General features: G+C 43.4%; 3 protein-coding genes across 4 annotated transcripts in view; 1 reads left to right on the forward strand and 2 right to left on the reverse strand.

Annotated features, from left to right (window-relative positions):
* Positions 1-3,070, reverse strand: part of GPN3 (GPN-loop GTPase 3) — a 10,868-nt gene extending 7,798 nt beyond the window's left edge. Inside the window, exons 1-4 of the mRNA XM_006894717.1 lie at positions 3,023-3,070; positions 1,985-2,093; positions 1,404-1,571; positions 11-93 (exon numbers count right to left, since the gene is read on the reverse strand). Of these exons, the coding sequence (XP_006894779.1) occupies positions 11-93; positions 1,404-1,571; positions 1,985-2,093; positions 3,023-3,070 (408 nt within the window). The remainder of the gene's footprint in view (positions 1-10; positions 94-1,403; positions 1,572-1,984; positions 2,094-3,022) is intronic.
* A 727-nt stretch (positions 3,071-3,797) lies between these two features.
* FAM216A (family with sequence similarity 216, member A) lies at positions 3,798-13,297 on the forward strand. The gene is made up of 7 exons (XM_006894661.1): positions 3,798-3,889; positions 5,082-5,122; positions 7,820-7,941; positions 9,621-9,735; positions 9,811-9,985; positions 10,689-10,771; positions 13,179-13,297. Exons 1-7 carry the CDS (start codon positions 3,798-3,800, stop codon positions 13,295-13,297), a joined length of 747 nt encoding a protein of 248 aa, XP_006894723.1.
* Positions 13,298-14,152: 855 nt separating this feature from the next.
* VPS29 (vacuolar protein sorting 29 homolog (S. cerevisiae)) overlaps positions 14,153-23,926 on the reverse strand; it is a 10,938-nt gene continuing 1,164 nt past the window's right edge. The window contains exons 2-5 of one of the 2 annotated variants that reach the window (XM_006894662.1): positions 21,998-22,009; positions 19,124-19,315; positions 15,711-15,946; positions 14,156-14,636 (exon numbers count right to left, since the gene is read on the reverse strand). In XM_006894662.1, coding sequence (XP_006894724.1) covers positions 14,519-14,636; positions 15,711-15,946; positions 19,124-19,315; positions 21,998-22,009 — 558 coding nt within the window. In that variant the 3' untranslated portion in view covers positions 14,156-14,518. Of the gene's footprint in view, positions 14,637-15,710; positions 15,947-19,123; positions 19,316-21,997; positions 22,010-23,926 lie in introns of both variants that reach the window. The other variant, XM_006894663.1, reaches the window with a different exon arrangement.

Here is a 23,926-nt window from a genome sequence, read left to right on the forward strand (position 1 = left end):
CCAGAAAAACCCCACAGACTCGGAACTCCCACTGTTGAAGATGCTGAACGAGCTGCTTCATCACAGGCAGGTGTGTGTACAACTCAATCTGACCTACGGACCACAAGGGTTAAGGCACTGCATTACAAGAAACTCATTCTTCTGGGAAGACTGTAAAAATCGGGGCAAAGTGTTCAAGGGTCACACTTTCTCTTGCAACAATCAGAAAACTTAAGGTTCTACACAGAAAGCTCTGGGAGCATAGCCCCTTCTCTATCAGTTCAAATCTACCAGCAGTTCCTCACGAGAAGGATGGGCGATCTCCTCTCATGCAACTGACAGCCTCCGAAAGGCCACTGGAGGATCAGCCAAGAGCCAGTTCTGCCTGGACAGCAGAGAGTGACCAAGTGAAGGTACTATACACACGACGGACTGCCACGCAGCGTTACAGAATAGCAACGAATCTGCAAAGCAGCTCACAACACGGGTGATCCTAGAGAAGGACTCAGGGAGATCAGCCAGTCACAGAAAACCCAAATCTTGTAGGAAAGCACTACTACATAAACCCCTAACAGTGCAAGGTCCACCACTACGGGGCCTCCAAGCACGCCCCTGCTTTATGATATGCACACTTCTCTCCGGTATGCCCAACACAAAGCAAGAGAAATGGGAGGGTCAATGACCATAGGGAGCGAGCGGTCATGTGCCACTGAGCTGGAACTCACAGCTGACCCTCCATGGGTAAATTACACAGGAGGAGACTGCCCGATCTCCTCAGCAGCGCAGCGGGTGGATTTGAACAGTGTGCCTTTGAGTTTGCAATGGGCTTCTTACCATGAGGCTACCAGAGCTCCCCACTGTAAGGTTAAATCGAAACTCACAGTAAGGTTTAAGAGGTCACATGTGGTGATCTCCGATTACCAGTCTTACCTCACAGACGTCCATGTTCCAGCCCTGCTCTGTGTGTCAGTTTTTCATTTCTTCGGCTGCACCTCGCTCCTCCCACCTCAAGGCCCTCAGCATGTTGTGACTTCTGCCTGAACTACTCTTCCCTCCCTTTCCTTTCCCTTTCAGGCTCAGTTTAAAGGCCACCTGACCTCCTTGTGACTCTGTGGAGAATTTGTCACAACCCCACATAAAATTATTCAGGTGATCTGTGTTTACAACAGCTGATACCCCCCACTTGATCATGAGCTTCAAGTCAGCACTCAGTAAACACAATGAACAAATTAGAGCCCATGAAGTAGGTGCATGTACATACACTCAATCTGACCTACTGAATGAGATGAGCTGAATTACACAAACAAGGCCAGGAATCATAAGGCTTGACTGATTGCAGCACAGCTCAGAGCTGCAAACATTCCTACTGAGGGTGGAAGCACCACAGCTTCAAGAAAAGCAACCTGTTCAAACGGCTGACATACCTGGACAGTCGAACAGGATGTAGTCGTCCTCGGCATGGCCCAGACAGTTCTCCAGCCAGTCAAAATTGCTGGCAAAGTACTCCATGCAGAACACCAACCCTCCATTGGGACCGAACCGCAGGGAGTCATCCTCCATCACATCGTCCACCTCGATCAGCTCGCGGATGTCTGGAAAGGTGTGACAGGGTGCAGAATAGCAAAACTTCCAGCCAAAATAGGCTAGTTTTACTGCTAACATGTACATATACAGTCAACTCCTCTGCAGACAATCACCCAGGTACACAGCACTCACTGAAGCAGGGTCTACTATTAGGGGACTAACGAGGTCCTGACGAATATAACCTCCCAGGTACACTGTCAGGTAGAAAGGTGCAGAGTGCTGGAAATAAGGCATCATTTGCTAAAATTGAACACAAAATAAAAATTCACTACAGACATATCACATACGAAACTCTGCTGTCAAGGTGGAAACTACTACTCAAAGCTCTCCACTGGGCCCAGGGTAGCAAGACAGACTGTCAGGAGCCTTCCAGGACACTAGGTCTACTACAAGCATGACAGGGGAGGGCCCCGGGACTCACCAGCCATCACCGAGTAGCTGAAGTGCTCTGCGGCTGGATCCAGGTTCACAACCTGGACAGATCGATTGAGGGCCTCGCAGTGTTGGACCATGGTGGCGCAGTAGGTGCTCTGTAAGGTCACAAAGCCACAGAAGTCAGAGCGGAGGAGGATCGCCATGGAGGAACCCGCGGGGCTAGTAATGACAGGCCACAGCTATGGCCGCTCTGACAATCTCCCGCGAATGGGGCAGCCTTGACACTAGCAGGGTCCTCACTGAGGGCAGCACTGGTTTCAAAATCCGGCTTACTAAGTGTGTGATCTCCGACAAAGGATTTTATGTTTCTGGGCCTCACTTTCCGTCTCTGTAAAAGGAAAACTGGAGCGACCTCATACCGTGGCTAGGGGTAATCAATGGGCAAAAGGATCCGACCCAGAGCTGACCGTCTTCCTTCCGCAGAGCGGCTGGTGTATTCAAACCGCATGCTTTGAGACTGCAGTGCAGTTTCTTTTTTTTTAATATTTTATTTTATTTTATTATTTTTATGTGCGTGTACCGTCAAATCAGATCTGACTGGTACAGGAGGAGATTGCCCCTCCTTCCCCGGCAGAGCATCTGGTGGATTCGAACCGAGCACCTCTGGGGTTGTAGTTGCAGCTTCTTGCCACTAGGCCACCAGAGCTCCCCTAAAAAGTCTTATTTTATTATTTTATGTGTGTACCTTCAAATCGGATCTGACTAGTACAGGAGGAGATTGCTTCTCCTTCTCCAGCAGAGCATCTGGTGGATTCAAACCATGTACCTCTGGGATTGCAGTTCAGCTTCTTGCCACTAGGCCATCAGAGCTCCCCCCAATGCAGTTTCTTATCAGAGGCTACCAGAGCCCCCCAGGTATCCGCTAAGTATTAACAATTACAACTTCCCTTTCAAAAGTAAGAAAGGGCGCGGAAATGAGTAGCCGAGGCTCGTCAATACCCAACCTCGCCGCCCTAATATACCAGGACCAGAACCCCATTCAACCCCCAACGAAGCCCCACCTCTCCCCCCTCCAAACCCCTACCTTCCCGCTGCCTGCGGGGCCCATGACGAGCTGCGCATACCGAGGCATGACAGCACTCGGGCGGCAAGCGAAGCCGGGCACACGAAACCCAGGTGCCTGCAAAGCACCCAGCCGGCTGCCACGTTCCCGTGAGCCTCCGCGGGGCGCTGAGTTCCGGAAATACGGCGTGCGGGCCAATCACAACCCACGTTCCTCTCTCGCGCGCCGTCTAGCCACACCTCTCACTTGCGTCTCACGGAGAGGCGCAAGGACCAAATCACGTGAAAACGCGATCTGCAGAAAGGTTGAAAGGGGTTGGGCGGAGCTTGAGGCTTGCGCGTGCGCAAATGTAGCTGTGGTTGGGATGCAGGCGAAGTGTGGTTGCCTAGGTGATAATGGAGCACGCTCAGCATCCTTGCGCAGGGCGCTTTGGCTTCTGTGCCTGGATGGGATACTAATGATTTGCATATTCACTTAGGTCTGGAATATCGAAGTGGCGGGCATTTCTTGTTTTCAGGAGCACGCTTCGTTTCTTCTTGGGACTCATCCCCTCTAGAGTAAAGCACAAACGTACAAAAGTGCCATCAACTGAGCACTCGGCCCCGCCCCCACCACCCCAGCTCCAGGATCGTGATCTCCCGAAGCTCTTCGGGCAGTGTCCGGACCGCATCGGAGGGGGGCGAGTCTCTGGCGTCTGCCTCTTCACCCCAATACCTCCTGTCTGACGCACGGGCGCCAGGGGAAAGCCAGGGAAGGCTGCCCTGAACACGGCCGGCGATCCGGGCATCCGGAGGAGATGCCAGGCCAGGGACAGGTGTCCAACTGGACACAGAGCAGCTCTTCCGCAGAGCGGCCCGCAGCTGCCCGGCTTGAGGGTGGTGGTGGCGGGTAAGGCTGCGGGGTCCCAGGGGTTTGTGGGCCCTGCTGGAGGTGGAGGGAGGGAGGCTGCTTGGTGAATGGACTGGTTCCCTACAGTGGAGGGAGGGCAGGGAAAATGCTGGTTGGGATGGAGAAGGGAGATGAGCACGGGAAAGGGCTTCTGGAAGGCTGAGGATTTTGGTGCAGTGACCAGAGGTGGGACTGCGACAGTCGCCCACGTGCAGCGAGGACTGTGGGGCTGCAGCGTCCACTGCTGGAGGGCAGCGCGGGAGACAGGCTTCTGAGTCAGTGGTGCCTGTGGGGCGTCAGACCTGGGATCAGAATCGCCAAAGAGACACGGCTGTTAGTATTGGTGACACTTTGATCTTCGCTTTTTCCTTTATGGTGAAAAACCTTTCTTTCAAACCTCACTTCATTTGAGTACATCTTACTACTTCCGGCTGGTGAAGGTTGCAGGTTAAATCACTGTTAGGGACCCCAGTTCTTCTCTGCTTACCCCTCCTTCTCCCATCATACCTCCTAAAAGCCAGAGCGGTGGGCTCTGTGCTGCCTGAGTCAGCCCCGTCAGAGAGCAAGCTGCAGTCACTGAATCACTGTCACTGAATCATGGTTTTACGATTGAGGACTTCACAAAAGTGGGATGGGGTCACAGGTCTCCTTTCTGCTGCCCACAGTGCTCAATTAAAGAATTGCTGTGTCCCAAGTATTTGGGAGATCAAGATCATTGAATAATTGTGGAAGAGTGGTGTTTTGACTGTCTGGAAAAAAAAAAGCTTGTACAGAGTGAGACACACTCTGGAATATCTGTTCCAACACACCTTAATTATATATAATAAAGAATAGGATAGTCTTCTCAAATCCCAAATTACTTTATTAAAAATAGAAAAGAATGTGCCTTCTGGGTTAGATGGGCATCCAAACTACTATATGAGGTAATTACAAGGTCTAATTAGGAGATTATAAAAGTAAAACTAAACTTACAGCAAATTGTTAAAGAAAAAGTTTCATTAACTCACTTTCTAAAAGCCTGGGAGTCATTAGGATTTAACAAGAATTATAAGGTGAATTCTGTAAGTCCTATCCACTGAAAATATGAAGACCCTATGCAATGCTGACCTTTTCCTTTTAAGTATTTGCTAGAGCTTAAAAAGCTGTCAATTTTTGTGTATCATTTACATCTCACTCCTGTTTTTTAAAACAGATCATCAGGACATTCTAATGACCAGAATGCCAAAGGTACTGGTGAGTACTGACTAGAAAGTAGGTATCATGTATGAATAGCACGGTTTGGAGAACTCAGTATGTTGGTAACTACTTACACAATGGAGCACTTAAAATAGACTGCATTAGCATAGCGGGTGAACTAAGTCTTTAAGATTTTCAGAGAACAATCCAGCAGGCTCTTTCATGTCAATACCACATCAAGCATCTTTAAAAAGGTCTTTCAAAATTAGCACTGACATGAAAAGTGGTAACTGATGCTAGCTGGAAAATACAGAAGAGTGTGGGGTTTAAATACAGATTAAAGGAAAATGTCTAAAGTTCACGGCTCTCAAGAGGATAGACCTACTTCCCATTGCTAGCGTTTCCCTTTCACCTGAAGTAAAGGATCTCACTAGCCTCAGGTCACAGTCATTCACGGTGACCTGTCTTTGACGTCTGAACTATAAATCTTGGTTAAAGCAAGCTCAGCTTTCTGCCATTTCTGGCCAGTTTCAAACTCTCAACTCTTGATTAGCAGTCTAAAATAAAACACTTTATATTACCAGGGCTCCTGAAGTAAAAGGTGGCTGTTGTTCAATGCCATGGAATCAACACAGTCACCATGAACACCAGGTCTGAGCCTTGCCCTATCTTGCCCTATCCTCACCACCTCTGATATGCTTCAACCCACTGTTATAGTCAGTCTGCCAATTCATCTCATTGACGGTCTTCCTCTCTTTCTCTGACCTTCCACTTTTCCCAACATGGTATCATTTTTTCAAGTACTGTCCTCTCCTGACAACATGCCCAGAGCATGTGAGATGAAGTTTTACCATCCTTGGCTGTAAGGAGCAGTTTGGTTGCAAACTTGTTTGTCCTTTGGCAGGCCCAGTGATCTCCAGTGCTCTTCTCCAGCATTACAATTCAAAGGCATCAATTCTTCCGTCATCCTTACTCATTGTTCCACTTTCAGGTGCATAAAAAGTCATAGAAAAGACCTTATTTCGGATCAGGTGCACCTTGAAACTGATACCACAACTTCTCAAGTAAAAGGTAGTACTTTCAGGGGAGCTCTGGTGGCCTAGTGGCAAGAAGCTGCAACTACAATCCCAGAGGTGCACGGTTCGAATCCACCAGATGCTCTGCCGGGGAAGGAGGGGCAATCTCCTCCTGTACCAGTCAGATCTGATTTGACGGTACATGCACACAAAAATAATAAAATAAGTACTTTCAGAACACTCATTTCTGCCCTTATGGAGTTGACAGAGTAAGACGGGCTCCCAAGAGCATAGTGGTGGGGAGAGAGGTGCAATCCATTAACTCACTCTCTCCCCTCCCCCCGTACACACACATATATACAACAGTAGTTACAGTAGTTTTTAAATATCTCATTTAAATCCAACTATATGTAAAGGTCAGGAACTCTAGCTCTGGTGTCCTTCTGGGTTAGGAGTTGTATTGCCAAGGCAAAGGCAACCGGTTCAAATCCACTAGATACTATTTAGGAGGAAGGTGGACAGTCTCCTCTTGTGTAACTCAGAGCCTCTGAAAACCTTATAGGGTCAGCTATGGGTCGATTCCAACCTGAGGGCACACAAAACATACATACATTTGGATTCCCACTTGCTTTTCCTTGGAAAACTTAGTCCTTATAGTTGGGGTGGGGGGAGTATGGCTCCATATAGGGATAGAACATATATCCCTGTGCAAAGCGTGTTTAGATAAAATACAATGCATAAAATGTATTTTCAATGTATTTCATTCTAGTTTCATTAATTTACATTCTTCATTAGTTTACATTCCTACCTAAACAAAATTCTTACTAAATTAGAGTAAAATGTAGAAAAGAAATAAAACACAAGCCAGAAGATCAAACAGTCTCTTATCTCAGAACAAGGGAGCTCTGTGGCCTAGTCTGTGAGGACTCTGGCAGCTTAAAACCCCGAGCGCCTCACCAGAAGAAAGATGGGCACTGAGCTCCTGGGAATGAGGAGAGGGCTAGCACAATGCATGAACAGCAACCAATTTCAATCAACAAACTGGGTGTGAATTATTAGATGGGAAACTAATTAGCAGTGTCAATGTCCATCATAAAATGCTCGGGAAAAAAACGCCTATTTGCCTACAGTATTAAAAGCAATATCACTAAGGTTATGTAAAAATTGTTAATAAACTTACGCATCGTTAAAGGGATAAAATTTTCATTATTCTATCTTAAGTCCAATACAAGGAAATCTATGAAAAATTAATCTCATCAAGTGTTCTGTTTCTCAGAGAAACGTGTGGGATGTATGGTATTGTTGCCTGGTAGATTCTGATTGGTAGTTAGTATTAACACTTTCAAAACTCCATACACAAGTAAAATGAATGGTAAAATAACAGTATTATAAATCTTTAAAATATAAATCCTGTTTGTATAGTCCTTTGTCTTCTACTTCTGACACATGGTAAACTAAAAAGCTGAGGAACCATCAACAGTTTGCCTCTCAGCTGAGTTCAAAACAACACAGTTCATACATAATTTAACAAAAGCTGTTTTGCTGACTTTGAATTCATTTAAATAAATGTTGCATAGTGAATGTTTAAAATGTTTGTGTGCTCTTAAAACAAATTTAACAATCAGATATAAAATATGCCAAATATTACTCCTGGATAATCACTTGAACTTGCAAATTGATAGAATTTTTTTCTCAGTGATTTATTGATGAAATTGACATGCTAATATCTTGCCTACAGAGGAACTCCAAGATGGCCACAGAGTGGACTCACACATAGCCAAATTGCATGAGTTATGGAAAACTCCTCAACTTCAAACAGTTCATATCCCCAAATCAATGAAGGATGCAACCTTTCGAAAGGTATGTTAACAACAGAGCATGTGGACTTTTCCCCTGCAAGGTAACAAGGTACACTCTGCATACTGTCTAAACACCAAAGCAAACCCACTGCTGTGGAATGGGTTCTGACCACAGGGGATCTGAAAGGCAGAGCAGGCTGCTTCCCAGGCTTCTAAAGTCAGGCATCTTTACCAACTACGTCTTTCCCCCTCAGAGCAGCCAGCAGGCTTGAACCAGTGACCTCTCAGTTAGCAGCCCAATACTTAACCCATTACACTATTGTGTCCAGGAGCAAATAAAGATCTGTTGGGTAAATTCATGCACCAACTATAAAGATATTATCCTTAGAGACTTATCAGAGGAATTCAATGAGACCTGATATCTAATGCACCTTTATTCTGAAAGCTTCCTACCCCAAGCACAAAGATGCCGAAATAAAGAACTATTCTAGAGTTGGGAGCTCAGCCTCATAAAGATTCTGCTCAAGGACAGAAACATCAGAAGCAAGCAGATTTAAAAACAGAAAACAGTAAGCAAGCACTTGACGTCTATCACTTATGAGATCACAGCTGCCAGAAGAATTTTTGCTAACTGGTCAACAATTGAACTGGTTACTAAAGACCTGTGCAAACTGGGAAATTGTTGTGATTAATGTTTTACAACTTTTATGGGTTTATTACGTATTTAATTCTATAAATCTTGTGGGGGTACCATACATAGACACACACACACACAGACACAGTGAAGCCTTGTTGCTAAAGTGAATTTAGCAAGTAGGGTGACCACGTCCATCAAGATCCCATACAGCGAAGACCACATAATACAGCCAGTTATGTTTCTGGTGCTGGGAAGGCTGTTTCAGGTGAACTGAAGCGGAGGAACTTGGTCACTTTTAAAAAGTACCGTGTTCTACCATCAAAAAGCCCAATAGTTAAATGCTAGAATGGGTTGAGAAAGCGAGATTCCCACCCCGAGGGGAACATGGAACACAGAACCTTAGATTCACACGTTGTTTCTCCAGAGCAGCTGTTTCCAAAGGTCAGAACACATGGGAAGGAGCAGCACTTGTCCTATTGAAATAACCGCTTCTCTTTCTTGTTGGCAAACTCACCTGCAGTAGGTGCTTGTGGAGTCCACCGAGGTTCACAATAAAGTGATGTACTGTGGATGGAAACCTCGCCAGATCCTATGCCATCCACACGATCTCCACTGGGCTCAAGCTCATTGTTGCAATCACTGGGTCAATCCACCTCTGTGAAGGTCTTCCTCTCCTTCACCAATTACCTCTTTTTCTGAGTCTGATGTCCTCCCGGGAATGACCCCTCCTGGTAACAGGCCCAGGTAGATGAGACAGTCTCACCGTCCTTGCCTCTGAGGAGCACTCGGGCTGCACGTCCTCTGAGGCAGAGGCTGGTTCTTTGGCTAGGACATGGTATAGTCAATACTCTTCACCAACACTGCAATTCAAAGGCATCGATTCTTAGATCTCTCATTCCCTTCACAACTTTCACACACATACATATGAAGTAATGGAAAATACTAGGGCTTGGGCCAGGCACATCTTAGCCTTTAAACTGACCAGATAATATATTTGAATGTAAACATGCATAAGGCATAACCTCATGGAACACTTGAAACCTTTCAGGGATAGTGCCAACCTCTGTTCTCCAAGTGAGACTGTCCCCTGCTTCTTGTTCCAGCATCCCGACCTCACCGCAGGCCAGAAGCGCTATTTGTGTAGCATTGCGAAGATCTACAACACTCACTACCTGAGGATGTTCATGAAGAGGCAGTGCCTGCACGTGATGGAGCCAGGCAGGTGCCCCTCACTTGTTCGGCCGCCTTCTCCCCGAGGCAGGGCCGTCCAGCTCACTGTGCTCTGTGTGACAGGAGTCCCGGCTCACCAAAGGGGCCGTCTCAGCTCCCAGAAGCAGCCTCACCCCTGCACCACCTGGCGACACCAGCTGGAGAGAGCGCACTTGGGACCCCCTGGCGGCACCGCTGGCTGTGCACCTGAAATGATCACGTGCCAATCCCTCTGGCGACCAGTGAGAGACAAAGAAGGGTCTGTTCTTACTGCCAGAAGCGGGTGAAACAGCCAGTTATTTGAAGGATGGTTCTATGATATTAACGTTCTCTTATACGCTAACTTTGCTAAACTTAAGACCAGACCAGGCACAAAGCACAAAAATGATGTTTTCTTCATTGAGTGCAATACAGTACTTCTTTCTGAAGAATTTTGTAGAATTATGGTAAATATTTCTTGGTCAGCCAGAAAGACAGGTGATTTCCCTCTCAAATATGTTGTTGTTGTTGTTATGTGCCGTCAAGTTGCCGGCAACTTATAGTAACCCTAAAACAGCCTGAACCCCAACCTGTCCTGAGCCAACCTCATTGTCTCCTATACACCCATCCCCATTACCTCACTCAGTCAATCCATCTCATCCAGGGTTTTCCTCTCAAACATGATTCCCACTCAAATTTCAATAATACATATACTTTCAAAAAGGCAAGATCATTAATTGTTTCTACACAGAATAATATTCTAAGACAAAAAAGAGAGGGTAGGAAGAGCTAAAGAAGCCTGAAGAGTATTCAACCTATCCTCCAGAAGTGAGGTTCCCACTTCAGGTTCAGTGCGTTACAAGAGAATGTGGGGGCTGAAGGGGTGTCTTTGGTTCAATTAAAAGAGCTTGCACTATTCCCCACATGGATTAGACAGCTGTTCACTTTGCTGGCTCCAATAAAGAAACTCTCCTTTCTAACAGGTTAAAAACTGGATTTGCAACTAAAACAAGATGTAAATCACTGAAGATTTTTCGAAAACCAAGCCGACTCTTCATGCAACCAGGTAAACAGGAAACGGAAAGTACAGGTATCTGTAAAGATGCTTAAAATATACTTCATGAAATTTAATGTCACTTCTACTACTGAACCAAACACAAGCCTGTTGCTGTCCAGTCAGCTGTGACCCAGGTGTGTCACCGTAGAGCTGCTGCCCTCCATGGAGTTGTCAGTGGTTGTAATCTTACAGAAAGCAGCCTTGGCGGCATGATGCGTAATAGTCCAGGCTATTAAGGGCAGCAGTTCAAATTCACCTGCTGGGCCTTAGGAGAAAGACGGGCAGTTTCCCCAGGAAAGAATTACAGCCTCTGAAAATTGACGGGGGTCGCTGTGAGACAGAACAGACGTAATGGCAGTGATTCTGGGGTAATCTTACAAGGTGCATCATCAGGGATTCTTCTTGATGCTGCTGATGGCTCAAACCTCCAGCTTTGCAGTTATTCACAGCCAAGCAGGCAGTGTCAGCTGGGGACCTAATGAAAACCAAATGTGAAATTCAGGTTTGCTTTTATTACAGTAACACACAGCACACTGCAGGAGCCCTGGGGGCTACATAGTGCTGGGCTGCCCACCTGTATCACACTGCTCAGACATGAGGAGGCTTCAAGGCATCTGTAACCTGCAGAGATATTTAGTGTCAAGGTGGTTATTAGGTGGGGTCAAATCTCACTCATAGTAACCTCATCAATGCAGAGGAGACCTTGAGAGTAGAGCCCAGGCCTATATTTCAGTCAGCAGTTTACGAATTAACAGTTGATGCCCCCCAGAACTCCTCCTATCAATGTGGTGGTGGCTGTTGTGATGTCAAGTCAGAACCAACCTACAGCTGACCCTCGAGAGGGTTTTCAGAGGCAGTCAATCACACAGGAGGAGACTGCCCACCCTCCTCCAGTAGAGCAACTGCTGGATTTGAACCACATGCCGTCAGGACTGCAGGGTAGCTTCTTATCACTAGGCCACCTGAGTGCCCTCCCTATCAAGGCTAGGATGACTTTAAAGCAGGTGGTTGGTAGGTGCCATCGAGTCGACAATGACTCACAGCGATCCTATGAACAGAGCCAAGTCTTGTTTGCCCCGTCCTGTGCATCACCGTGACCCCTGCCATGCTCACAGCCACTGTGATAGTCCGTGTCAGTCATCTCCTTGAGGGCTTCCTCTCCTGACCCTCCACTTTCTCCAGCAACATATTTCGTGTAATACTTTACAAATGTCTCATTCACAGGAAGTCCCGAGTGTTGAAAATGGCTAACATGCTTATCTGCTAATGAAAAGGTCAGAGGTTCAAGTCCACTCTGAGGCACTTAAGAAGGCAGGCTGGCAGTCTGAAGCTACCAGCTGCTCCATAGGAGACAGAGGCGGCAGTCTCATCTGGGTGCCTTACAGGACAGGCTGGTAACACAAACACTGTGGGGCCACAGATAGAAAACCTCATCGTCATCAGGTCGGGAATGACCAGAGCTGACTCAAGTGGGGCTTCAGAGGCTGGGACTCACACAGGAGGGAATGCGCCTCTGGAGCTGCTAGTGGATTCAAGTCGCCTGCCTGAGGCTGACAGCACAACCTCTTCTACTAGGCCACCAGCACTGCTCCCTCCTCTTTCCACCAGGCCAGGGGGAAAAGTATGCAAGTGTTCCTCAGAAAAGATTAGAAGGAAGTGAGGGAATTTCTCCAAGTCACTGTAGTGGGTGGGGAAGCAATGACTAAGGTTTTCTGAAATGAGCACCAGTGCTGTGTATGAAGCCACTGCAGTCATACCTTACCGTGCCCATCCAATGAGGGAGGGACCAGCAGAGCGAAGTCTAAAGAGAAGAGTTAGGGAAAACCTCCGAAAGAGAAACACTTGCATGGTCTCCAAGAAACAAGAGGAATGAAAGAGAACTAAAGCAATGACTGAAGACAGGCCCCTGAAGAGCTCACTTTGCCCTGTGGCCTAGTGGTTTACATGCTCGGCTGTTAACCCCGAGCCTGGGGCCTCAGACCCATCTGCTGCTGCATGGGACAAAGATGAAGCAGCCTGTTGCAGAAATAGTATAACCCCAGAATTTCTGAGGGAAATCCGACCGTATCCTGGAGGACCACTATGAGCTGGAAGTGATTCCAAGGCAGGGGTTGCTGGGTTTAATTTAACAAGAAAACATATGGCTGACTCAACTGAAAGAAGAGTGTGAAAATCAATGACAAGATTTACTAATAGAACTTCTATATAGTAACTTGGCTAGAACACACTATTATGCACTTGTTTATAAAAGACTTGAGGGGAGGAGAGAGAGGATTTTTGAAAACTCCAAGATATTGTTTTTTTGCAGAAGGCTTAATAAGCCAGGTCATGTTAAAGGTTGTCATTTACATGCAATTAAGAATTTTCAGGATGAAACCAATTCTTTGCAAGATGGTACCACTCATTTTTCTTTCAGTTTCTCTAGATTACTCTGAACCTTATGTGAATGACGAGAAGAAGGAAGAGGATTTCCTAAATCAGTGTATGCAGTCAATGTCGATTGAGGAACAGGGAGAACACCTGATGCTGACCTGACCTTCCCGTCTTGTGTACAGAATTCAAACACCAACCTACATGAGGATAGCGTGCCAAAGGCGGGCGGGGGGGAGGGGGGCTGTGAACTGTCTCCTCTGTGTTCACAGGAATACTGCCATTCACCAGGAAGTCATTAAGCAATTTTGGTTTGTCTAAAACTTTCACAGTAATGTAACTGGTTTCATGTGCCAATGCTATTTGTGTAATAAAATTTATGTGTACTACATGCTTGTATTTCTTGCTAAATACTATTAAAATTTTCTCTTGCCACTAAATTTGATTCTTTTAATTCTATTATATGATGATAGTGATAATAATTTATCTGTAACTGAAACATGTAGACTAGTCAGTAAGTTTGCCTGTTGGTTTTTCAGACAACAATAATATCCTAATATAAAGCAGCAGTCAACAGAAATTAACCCCTTAGCTAATAAAGCAGGCACTCAATAAACAGATGCTATTTGTACTCAAATTACTTGAGAGCAGTTGCACTGACAAGAGAATTCTTTGTAGTATATATTTAACTTGTACTTCTCTGCTAAAAATGGTCTTATAACACTATTTTTGTTGAATCATGAAAAATGGAACTAATTAAAGTCAGTTTAAAAGGGGAAAAGTTAATAGTTTGAACAATCACTGAGTTCATATGTATACACCGATTTATTACGTAGAAAATAAGTATTCAGAAAGTTTAATCTGAGGTCAACATTATGACAAGGAAATGTTAAGCGTGCTCAGAAAGGTGGTCTTATCAATATCATCACATTAATATTTACCTAGTTTGATCTCCTGATACAGAACACCATATTTTTAATTTTTCAAGGTTTTTCTAAGCTAAAGAAGTTTTCAAGAAAGTACAAATGGAAGAGAAAAGTTTATTTCTGAATGGATAAAAGCATACACAAGGAATTCTTGTCTCTTTCTCTTCATGCACTTCTTTTGTAATAGAGTTCCAGATACCAACTTCACTATTTACCAGCATTTTTCTTAACACTGATCATTTACTAGCTGGTGGACGTTTTTTTCATAGAAATCACATACTGTAAACTAAATATGAATTCTCATAGTTTGTAAGCAGCTTACAGCAATTAAGTATTAACAGGGAAGATACATTCTACTGTAAAATAGAAAAAAAATGATACAATTTGTGGCTTTCAGTGTTTAGTTACTTGATTTAAATGGGAATGAAAAAATAAAACAAAAATCAAGACAGGCCTAGCTTTAAGACTTTTTGTACTCGATTCGTTCTACTTTCACATCATCTCCAATTAGCTGGTACACATAAGTGACAACAGTAGAAGCCTGGATATCCATCAACACAAACGAAGGAATAATGTTTCTGGAAGAAAAAAATAGTAATGTTAGTGTTTTATACAACAGTCCCCAACTTGTAATAATGTATTTGAGTGGCCACTAAGTACAGACTATTTTTTAACATTTTACTGTGACTTGGGTAAAAAATCTACACAGCAAACTCATTTTCAAGGATTCATACATTTGTGACACTGACTGCAAGCCCAGAAAGGGCTCCCTTGCCACTTCCTGTTTCCAGTTCCCCTTTCCCATTCTTTCCGCCCCCTCGCCTTGTGAGCTGCTTCTCTGGCAAATGCTGCCCTTTGATCTCACACAGCTGGCTGTCCTAGGGAGGTAGTGTCTCCTGGTGTTACTGCTCAGCTTAAAGGCCCTTCTATCATTCAGCTGAAAGCTGAGTTACAGGAGTGACTTACAGGATGATTAAAGGCCACTGATTCAAGGGCCTCTATCAGACCAACAAGCCTGATCTTTTTTACGTTTTGTTGGATATTTTTCCCCTACTCTACCCAGCCGTCCTATTGTGAACCCTTTCAGCGCAGCCAGCAGTGGTAGCTGGGCATTTTTGGTATGTTTTATCAATGGTAATACTATACACAATGCTGAAAGCCTCTTCTTCTCCTGCCAATCCCTCAAGACAAAGACTAGATTTACAAAGATACCCAGTATGTAAGAGGGTAACAGTGAAAATGAAAAGTAATAGACTGAAGCCTGACCCTTGAGAGGCTGTGGTCTCTGTCAGTGCTCCTTGAGGACAATAAATTCTTTAAAAAAAAAGGAAAGTAACAGACGTCCATCATAACTGATGTAAGACGGAGCCACTGGGACAGGAACCCCAGTATAAATAAAAAATCACCTACATGGGAGTGTTAAGTCAAAGACCACAGACATGGGAAAGTAGCAGCACTCTCATTTCCAACTCAAGTAACAATGTGGATTCAAGAACTGCAGTTGTTCCTCATGTAGTAAGAGAACAATTACCAAAAGCCTGGCAAAAAGGCTTAGCATTTTAAACCAGACGTCGTTCTCTTTATGAAACACCATATGTGCAATTATTAGCTTGACGACGAGCCTACAGACTTCCAAACTGCATACTACTCACGTTTCCAAGGCATTATATGCTCCAGTGGCAGAACCTGGGTTAATGTAGAATTTATTTTCATGCTCAAATGCTTCGAATTTGTGCGTGTGTCCCGAGATAAGAATGTCCACATCAAACTGCCTCTGCAACAGGGCTAAGCTGGCCATATCTCCCCAGGGGATAACTTGATGGCCATGGATCAAACCGATTTTGAACTGTCCCACAGTTACAACCTTCTGTTCTGGATAATTTAGATTCTAAAACGAGAAACACAAAGAAGGTGTACTTTAGAGATGTTTGGAAAAATCAGTCCATTAAAATGTTCACTGTTATGTGGGCATTAGATACAGGACCACACAGCCAGTGTATTTATTGAATATTTTCAGGAGCTAAGGCTACAGAGGTGCTCACTCATCATACAACCTCTTTAACTCTGATTATTTCTACAGAGTACTGTTTCTTTTAGATATGATGTAGAGGATAATTAATCCTTAAAATGGAGGCATTTATCTACCTAAGAATTCTAGACAGATGTCAGGATGTGCTCAAATTACACCCCAGGATTTACTAGTCATAAAGCTTGAAATAACCATGGCAACTCAAACATACCAGTCACCTGCGGCACCCAGGAATGAGCCAGGCGCCCGCGAATGTTTTACAAATATCAACCTATTTAATACAAATAGTAAGAGGAAAGGTCAATTTTTTTTTAGAAAAGGTCTATTAATACAGTTTTACAGATGAGAAAACAGAGGCTCAGAGAAGTTAAAATAATTTGCCCAAAGTCACACACCTTGTGTGTGGAGCTGCTTAATAAAGATTTAAACTATTCAAACCTTGTAATTTGGTTCCTAATAACTCACTCCCTCATTGCTGTTGAACTAGAACCTGCTCTCAGTGGACCCTCCAGTGGGTTGTCCCTTTGGGACTGACTGACTTCACTCAGCACAACGTCCTCTACATTTGTCCATGTCATGCCCTGTGTCATGAACCGGTTTTCAACATTGCATGATCTGTCACTGTGTGAACACATCTGTCCATGTGGAAGCTCTTATTTTTTAGGACGTATACTTAGCAGGATTGCTGGATCAAATAGTATTTCTATTTTCAACTTTTAAAGAAAATGCTAAACTTCTTACAATAGTGGCTGCACTATTTTACATTCTGACCAGCAGCTGGTGTTTACTATCTTACTCAATTTTGTTATTTTTATTGGGGTGAGATGATATCTCCCTGTTATTCTGATTTGCATTTCTCCCAGAACTAATGATCTTGAATATTTTGTCATGTTTGTTGCCTATCTAATATTTTCTATGAAGTATCTTTTCAAATCCTCTCCTATAAGGCACTGAGTTGTTTTGTCATTTTCTTGTTGAGACAGTTTTCTATGACTTTAGAGATGAACAATTTGTCTTCTCTAAAAGTCACTGCCAAATATTTTTCCTCGTCAGTAGGTTATTATTTTGGAGAAATTTTTTTGATGCACATCAGTATTTCATTTTCAGAAGATTTTAATAATCTATTTCAGTCTCTGTTGTTATTTTTTGGTGACTTTTTAGAGTCTATTTATGCCATACAACTGGGTTCCTAAGTATGTCCCAATTTTTTCTTTGATGATCTTTATAGTTTTCAGTTTTATGCCCAAGTCCATGATGCATCTTGGGTTAGTTTTTGTACACAGTATGAGATTTATGACTCTTATTTCCGCAAGATTCAATTTTGTGCAAATAGATTCCCAGATTTTACCAGCATCATTTGCGAAAGAGGCTACCTTTCCCCCATTTAACAGATTTTATCTTCCTGTCAAAGAGTGGCTGTCCAGAGGTGAATAAATTCATTTCTGAGTTCTTGAGTCTGTTCCATTGGTCTCTAACTCTGTTGCTGTATCAGAACCAAGCTGTTCTGAGTACCATGGCAGGCTAACAGGATGTCAAAGAGCTCCTACTTTGTTGTGTTTTTTTTCTTTAGTAGTACTTTGATTTTCTGGGGTCTCCTTCCTTGCCATGCATATAAAGCTGATGGTTACTTTTTTCTCTCTTATTGACGATGGGATCTGATTTGGGACTGCATTCTATCTGTGGACTGTTTTAAGTGTTAGACATTTTTACTGACAATGGTAAGGTTTCCTATCAATGAGCACAGAATATTCTTCCACTTAGGTCACTTTTTTGTTTCCTGTAGAAGGGTTTTCTAGTTTTCCTAGTATGTTTAAAATAAATCTACACTCTAATTACTCACAATATTTTAAGTTTTCATATTGGAATCAGATCTATCACACTAAATTAAACTATGTTAGCATTAGCAGACTTCTTGAACATCATCTAGTCTAATCCTAGTTTTCCAAAGGAGAAATGAAAGCTCAGAAAGAAGCAGCTATCCTCTTGGTACCATTATTAGCTAATGGGCAAAGCTAGAATTCCAAAACTCCTAATTATTCTTTAAAGACATATTTACTGAGGTATAATTTACATAGTCAAATCACCCTTCTTAGTATATAGTTCAATGACTCTTCACAAACACATATAGTCATAGAAGCATCAGGGACCTAAAGTTACAGAACAATTCTATCATCTCATAAAATTCTCTCATGCCAAGGGAGCTCTGGTGGCCTAGTGGCAAGACGCTGCACTGCAATCCCAGAGGTATGCGGTTCAAATCCACCAGATGCTCTGCTGGAGAAGGAGGGGGCAATCTCCTCCTGTACCAGTCAGATCTGATTTGATGGTACACGTAAAAATAATACAATAAAAATTTAAAAAAATTCTCTCATGCCCTTTTAATGTCAATCTTGAGCCAGGCACCAGAAGAAGATTCTCCGAAGTCATTTAAAAACGATCATCCTGGGTCCTATCTGGAGAACAAACCGTAAGTGGTGAAAGATAATTAAGAAATTCTAACACAGGCAAGCAATGATGGTGAATTAGGGTAGGGTACTCAGAAGAGCTGGTGATGATCAGAAGTGCCCAAGAAAAAGTTTATAAACTAAATTAAGGCACTAAAAAAATACAGGGACAAAGCCACTTATACAGTATCAATTTATTTATTTAGGACAAATATTTAATATGCTTATTCCAAAATGCAACCCAACTCTGTGCCCGTAGTTGGTTCTGAGGCAAGTGGACCCTCCTCGAGGCTGTAAGTTTTTATGAGGGAACAGGCCATCTCTCTCCCTCAGAGCGACTGGCTAGCAGTCCAAGTTATACACTACACCACCAGGGCTCTTTAATGTTTTTACTGGGTGGTCCAAATAAATCATTCACAAATAGTAAGGGAGGGGCTTGTGTAGTTCCAAAAAGCATGTATGTGCAAATACACAAGTTTTTATTCAGAAAACAAAAAACCGAAACTTCCTTCATTGAGAAACCCTGGTCTTAAAGGTAAGCCTATGTACTATACATGTAGGAAAAGGGAAAGGGAGTATCAGGCCACGTCACCTCATCGAAGTCTCCTCTCACAATGTGAACATCGCCAGCCAGAGTCTTGAGATAGTCGTAGCTTTCTTTGGTGCAAAGGTTTCCAGTGCAAAGGATGTGCTGGATCTTTCCAGGCACCAGCAGCTTTTTGAATTTAGCTGGCAGGCTGTTGCAGCGGTGTGGGATGTGCAGATCTCCTAACACCAACACCAACTTTAAAGTGTGAAGTGAGACAACGTACAGGGTTAAACAGGGTCAAAATACTGTGCAGACGAGACCAACAGAGCTATCAAGCCATACCGTTCTCCCTTCACACCTACCACATCAAACTCATCAAAGACTTCAGAGAACCCTACAAATGTATGTGATCCATACTGTTGCTACTGTGACCTTCGGAAGAAGCTACAGAAGGGAACATAATCTGTTCTAAAGGAATCTTCTTTTATTTTGGTTAATTGCTTGCACATCATGTAAGTAGCTATTCTAGACTAAACAGCAAGAATAAAATCAAGAATTCTAAAAAAATTTGTTTTAGGGATCTGTTAATTGTAACGAATTTTAGAAACTGCAAAATGAAACATACACTACCGGGCACTATGGAATTTCTGAAGATTGACCTAAGTCGTCTTATTTCTGCAGCTGTAATGTAAAGCCTCTTCTATAATTTTGGAACACTAACAATGGGGATTGTTTAAAAAAATGTAACAATAGAGAAAGAAAGTTGACAATTTATGTGTTCTAGATTGACACTATATGGAGGCACAGTAGGAAGGGGGGAAAAACTTGTTAAACTATTAACCATGCATTACAGATGTATAAAAATAGCTAAGTCCTATAGTTTCAACAGGGCAAATATATGCTTCGGATTTATAATCCTTGATATATTGTCTTCATTATTAAAAACCCTCACTGCCCTAATTTTCCTATCTGAATTAAATGACCTCTACATTTCCATATAGTCCCCAAACGTAAAAAATAACATTTTCAAACTCTTTCATGTACATCAGAGCACCTTAAAAAAGGAAACTGGCTAAAATAAAGTGTTCAGTTTAGCAGGAAGGTGGTTCAGAGTTACAACATGGTCTCATATAACAAAAATTAATTTTTTGCTCATAAATATAAACTACTCAATCTTGTGAAAATGTTAAGCTATTGTCAAAAGGTTATTTTAAAATCCCAGAGGACAATGGAATCAGTTTCTTCATGTTAATTCTCATCAGCACCTCAATTCTATGACAGGGTATCATCTTCGCATTTGGACACCATCAATAAATGCCTCAACTGCTATTGGAAAGGGATGGCTATTTTTAAGCATAATAGAAGGAAACATGAAATATCTCAAACAGGAAAAATGAAAAATCATTTTTCCATCAGGCTTCATAAGCAAAAATGAATAAAAATTAAAATATGCAAAATTAAAATGATTAACTAAAACAAGCTTAATTCATTTTGCAACAAAAATCAAAATGAGTGCAGAGGACAGGGTGTTATGAGGACAGAGCAACTGAAGTAACGTGGGGTTACAAAGTTAGCACCCTTCAAAATGGTGAATAAGTTTCTTCTTTATAAAGAATGGTAGTTGTGGCTGGTATTACTTAATGTTTCAATGCAGAATTTAGCAGACATAAAATCTGAACAACTGAAAATCACCCTCGTAATCAATATAAAAAGACCTGAAGATAGAACACACTTCATTTGAGGAGGGGGATTCCTTCAGATATGGTCTGAAGTAATGTTATAGCTCATGTGGGAAGCTGGCATTTGGGGGAAAAGGTAAAAAATTATTTCTATATTGAATTCATAAAGGTAAATGTCTACAAAAATGATCTCCAATGCCATCAAGTCCACTCCGATTCTCAGCAATCCTACAGGGCAGAGTGGATCACCCACAGCGCTCCACAGTTTCAAGCTTCAGAATGCCACCTCCTCTTGCCCAGGAATGAATGGTGCCTTCCAACCATGGACCAAGCACTTAACTACTGCACCACCAGGGCTCCTTACATGTCTATGACAGGCTGAAAATGTCTGGGACTAATAATGAATGAGCAGTTGGATCTGAATATGCTTGCAATAATACCAGTAAGATATGGTACTTTATAAGGACTGATGATCTAAATTCTATCAAGTACTGTGGATCACTCCCACGTACAACAAACCTATATTGTTGTTGTTAAGTGCCGTGGAGTCGCAGGCGACTCATAGCGACCCTATGAAGGAGAGTCCTCGACGCTTGTGTGCCTTTCATCCTCTCTCCAGGTTCATAGGGTTTCCAGAGGCAAGCTATTATGGAAGTGGACGCCACTCCTCCTTCCACGCTTGTTTAATCGGGGAGCTCCACCCCACTCTCAGTTCGCATTGGGTAGCCAACCATTAACGCATCTGACACATCTGTGTCACAGTGTTCAGCCTCACAGCAACCACAAGTGACCACGGGACAGCAACTTGTACACCAGGGCTATACGACCTAGAGGAATGTCTGAACAAAAACAATGAAAGACTGGCCGGAGGGCCACAAACTAAAAAGTCACCTATATTAGTGGCCTAAATATATAACTGCGTGCATGGCCACACAAATGATTTCAAATAGTACACATCCTCACTAAACGAATCCTTTGATTACCAGCAGGGAAGGAAGCTTTGCATTAAAAAAGTAATTCTAGGAAGGCTTTGCCCAAATTCCACACTTTGACAGGTCAGTGTAGAGACAGATTATGGTTCTTCTAAAAATGCCAGAAATTTCTGTAAATGGAAGTCCTGTTATATTCAAACAAGGAACCAACACAATCAAAGCATGGGAATTTGTTATTTTTTATTTGACAGACCTTAGAAAGGTGAGAAACCCAGGAATCAGCCGCCCCAGCACCACGTTAGTAGGAGCTAAGAGAAGAAACTTACTCTGTGCCCAGCCTTAGTGGAATGAAGAAGTTGATTGCAGACAAGGGGATGAAAAAAAAAAAAGGGTGAAACATGACCAATGTTAAAAGAAAGCAACGAAAAGAAACAAATTTAAAAAAAGAACCTATATCCAGACGAAAATGCAAACAATTGTTAATGATTTTTGAGTGTTATGAAAAGAAATGTTAAAAAATCAGCTTTGCTTAAATATCAAAAGAACAATTCATTGTGTTTTTAAACAAGACACACATACAAATATATATATATTTTTTTTAAAACTCTGCCTTGGTAATTTTTGTCTTTTCTGTTTTACATAATCTTGTTCTGACTCTCAACTTTTCTGTGTCCTGTCATTTAGGTTTTTATAAGGCAATCTGAAAAATTCAATTAGTCCTCGCTGGCATCGAGGCAGGCATTTTCTAAATTGTTAGGCCTTCTTTGTTCCTCAGATACACTGGTTTTAATTCTTGTATGTTCAAAATTTTAGCAGTTGGAAAATTATGCTGTGGCTGGGTCATTGTTATAGCAGCAACAACACAACACAGGTAACAAAGTTCCTAATAAAAATGATAAAAGCAAAGACCTTTTAGTAGCTACAAGTGAATAGTCCCCAAACTCAAGTTTGCCACTGGGTGGACACTTCATATGTGAACACAGTTAAGCGTCTCCAGGCTCTTTTGCAAAAGAGTGCTTTTAATCATAAAATAATCCCTTAACACTGAATTTTGCACAGTCCACATTAAAAGTGCTATACCACCATGACTATCCTACAAAAGCATGTTCAACTCTTGCAATAGTTTTCTGAAACAGGACTCATACATCAGCTAGTACTTCCATTCTCATGGATAGCTGTTTCAAAATTAAACAGAAATCCGACAAAGGATTTGCTAGCCCTGTAAATGGGAAAGTATTGTGCTGGAGAAGCTTTGAAAACGTGTATTCATCCCAAGTAATTCTACTGCTTCTTTTTTGGATACAGGGTGAAAGGAGGGTCAGGTGAATAACTGGAGTCTGTTTTGAAGCAAAAGTCACTTATGTGATTAAAACCTTTTAAATTGCATAAAGCAGTGACAAAAGTCTTTTGGGCTATCTCTTCCACACGTCAGTTCTTGAAACGGTTGTGTCTGTTTAGAATCCTGATAACGCTATGATATCAGAATCTATAACGCTGAAAACTCATTTAACACTAGATCTAAGCTCCTTACTGGAACACCTGTTAACTAAAGGGGTTGAGGGACGCTCTGGGAGGGGACCCCTTGGGGCACAGTCTTGGGAAGCAGAGACCTGGAAGACTGGTCTAGGAGGGAACCTTGGGGGCACAACTTGGGAGTAGCAGTGGAATGGGGAGTATGTAGGGTGGACAGCAGCCTGGAGGGCACAGCATGGAGGAGGCAACAGCACAAGGGGGTGTATGGGGTGGACAGCAACCTGGGGAGGCACAGCTTGAAAAAGCAGCAGTAGGGTGGGAGAAAGGGGCGTGGGGGAGTGGGAGGGGGGCAGCAGTACCAACAGTGGGGTTGGGTGGACAGCAAAGGGGGCAGCAGCCTAAAGAAATGATGCCTGAAGGGGCATCAGTGGGGGTGGGGGTGGATGGACAGCAGCCTGGGGAGCAGCAGCGGCAGGGTGGTGGACGGCCAGTAGCCTGGGTGGACAGCAGGCTGGGGGGCAGCAGCAGGGTGGGGAGAGTGGACATCAGCCTGGGTGTACAGCAGCCAGGGGGGCAGCAGCTTGGGGGGGGGGTAGCAGCAGGGCTGGGTGGACAGCAGCCTGGGGCAAAGCAAGGGGAGCAGCAGCCTGGGTGGACAGAAGCGAGGGTGGGGTGGGTGGCCAGCAGCCTGGGGGGCAGCAGCTGGGTGGACAGAAGCAAGGGTGGGGTGGTGGCCAGCAGCCTGGGTGGACAGAAGCGGGGGTGGGGTGGGTGGCCAGCAG

This window comes from Elephantulus edwardii, unplaced genomic scaffold (assembly GCF_000299155.1).
Source record: "Elephantulus edwardii isolate Elephantulus edwardi_28Jun2011 unplaced genomic scaffold, EleEdw1.0 scaffold00148, whole genome shotgun sequence".
Lineage (NCBI taxonomy): Eukaryota > Metazoa > Chordata > Mammalia > Macroscelidea > Macroscelididae > Elephantulus > Elephantulus edwardii.

Bases quoted from the DNA above. Each gene is read 5' to 3' on its own strand.
- FAM216A (XM_006894661.1), top strand. From the start codon at position 3,798: ATGCCAGGCCAGGGACAGGTGTCCAACTGGACACAGAGCAGCTCTTCC. The intron at 9,736-9,810 runs GCAGGTGCCCCT...TCTGTGTGACAG, and splicing joins CCTGCACGTGATGGAGCCAG to GAGTCCCGGCTCACCAAAGG. The intron at 9,986-10,688 runs GTCTGTTCTTAC...CCTTTCTAACAG, and splicing joins CCAGTGAGAGACAAAGAAGG to GTTAAAAACTGGATTTGCAA.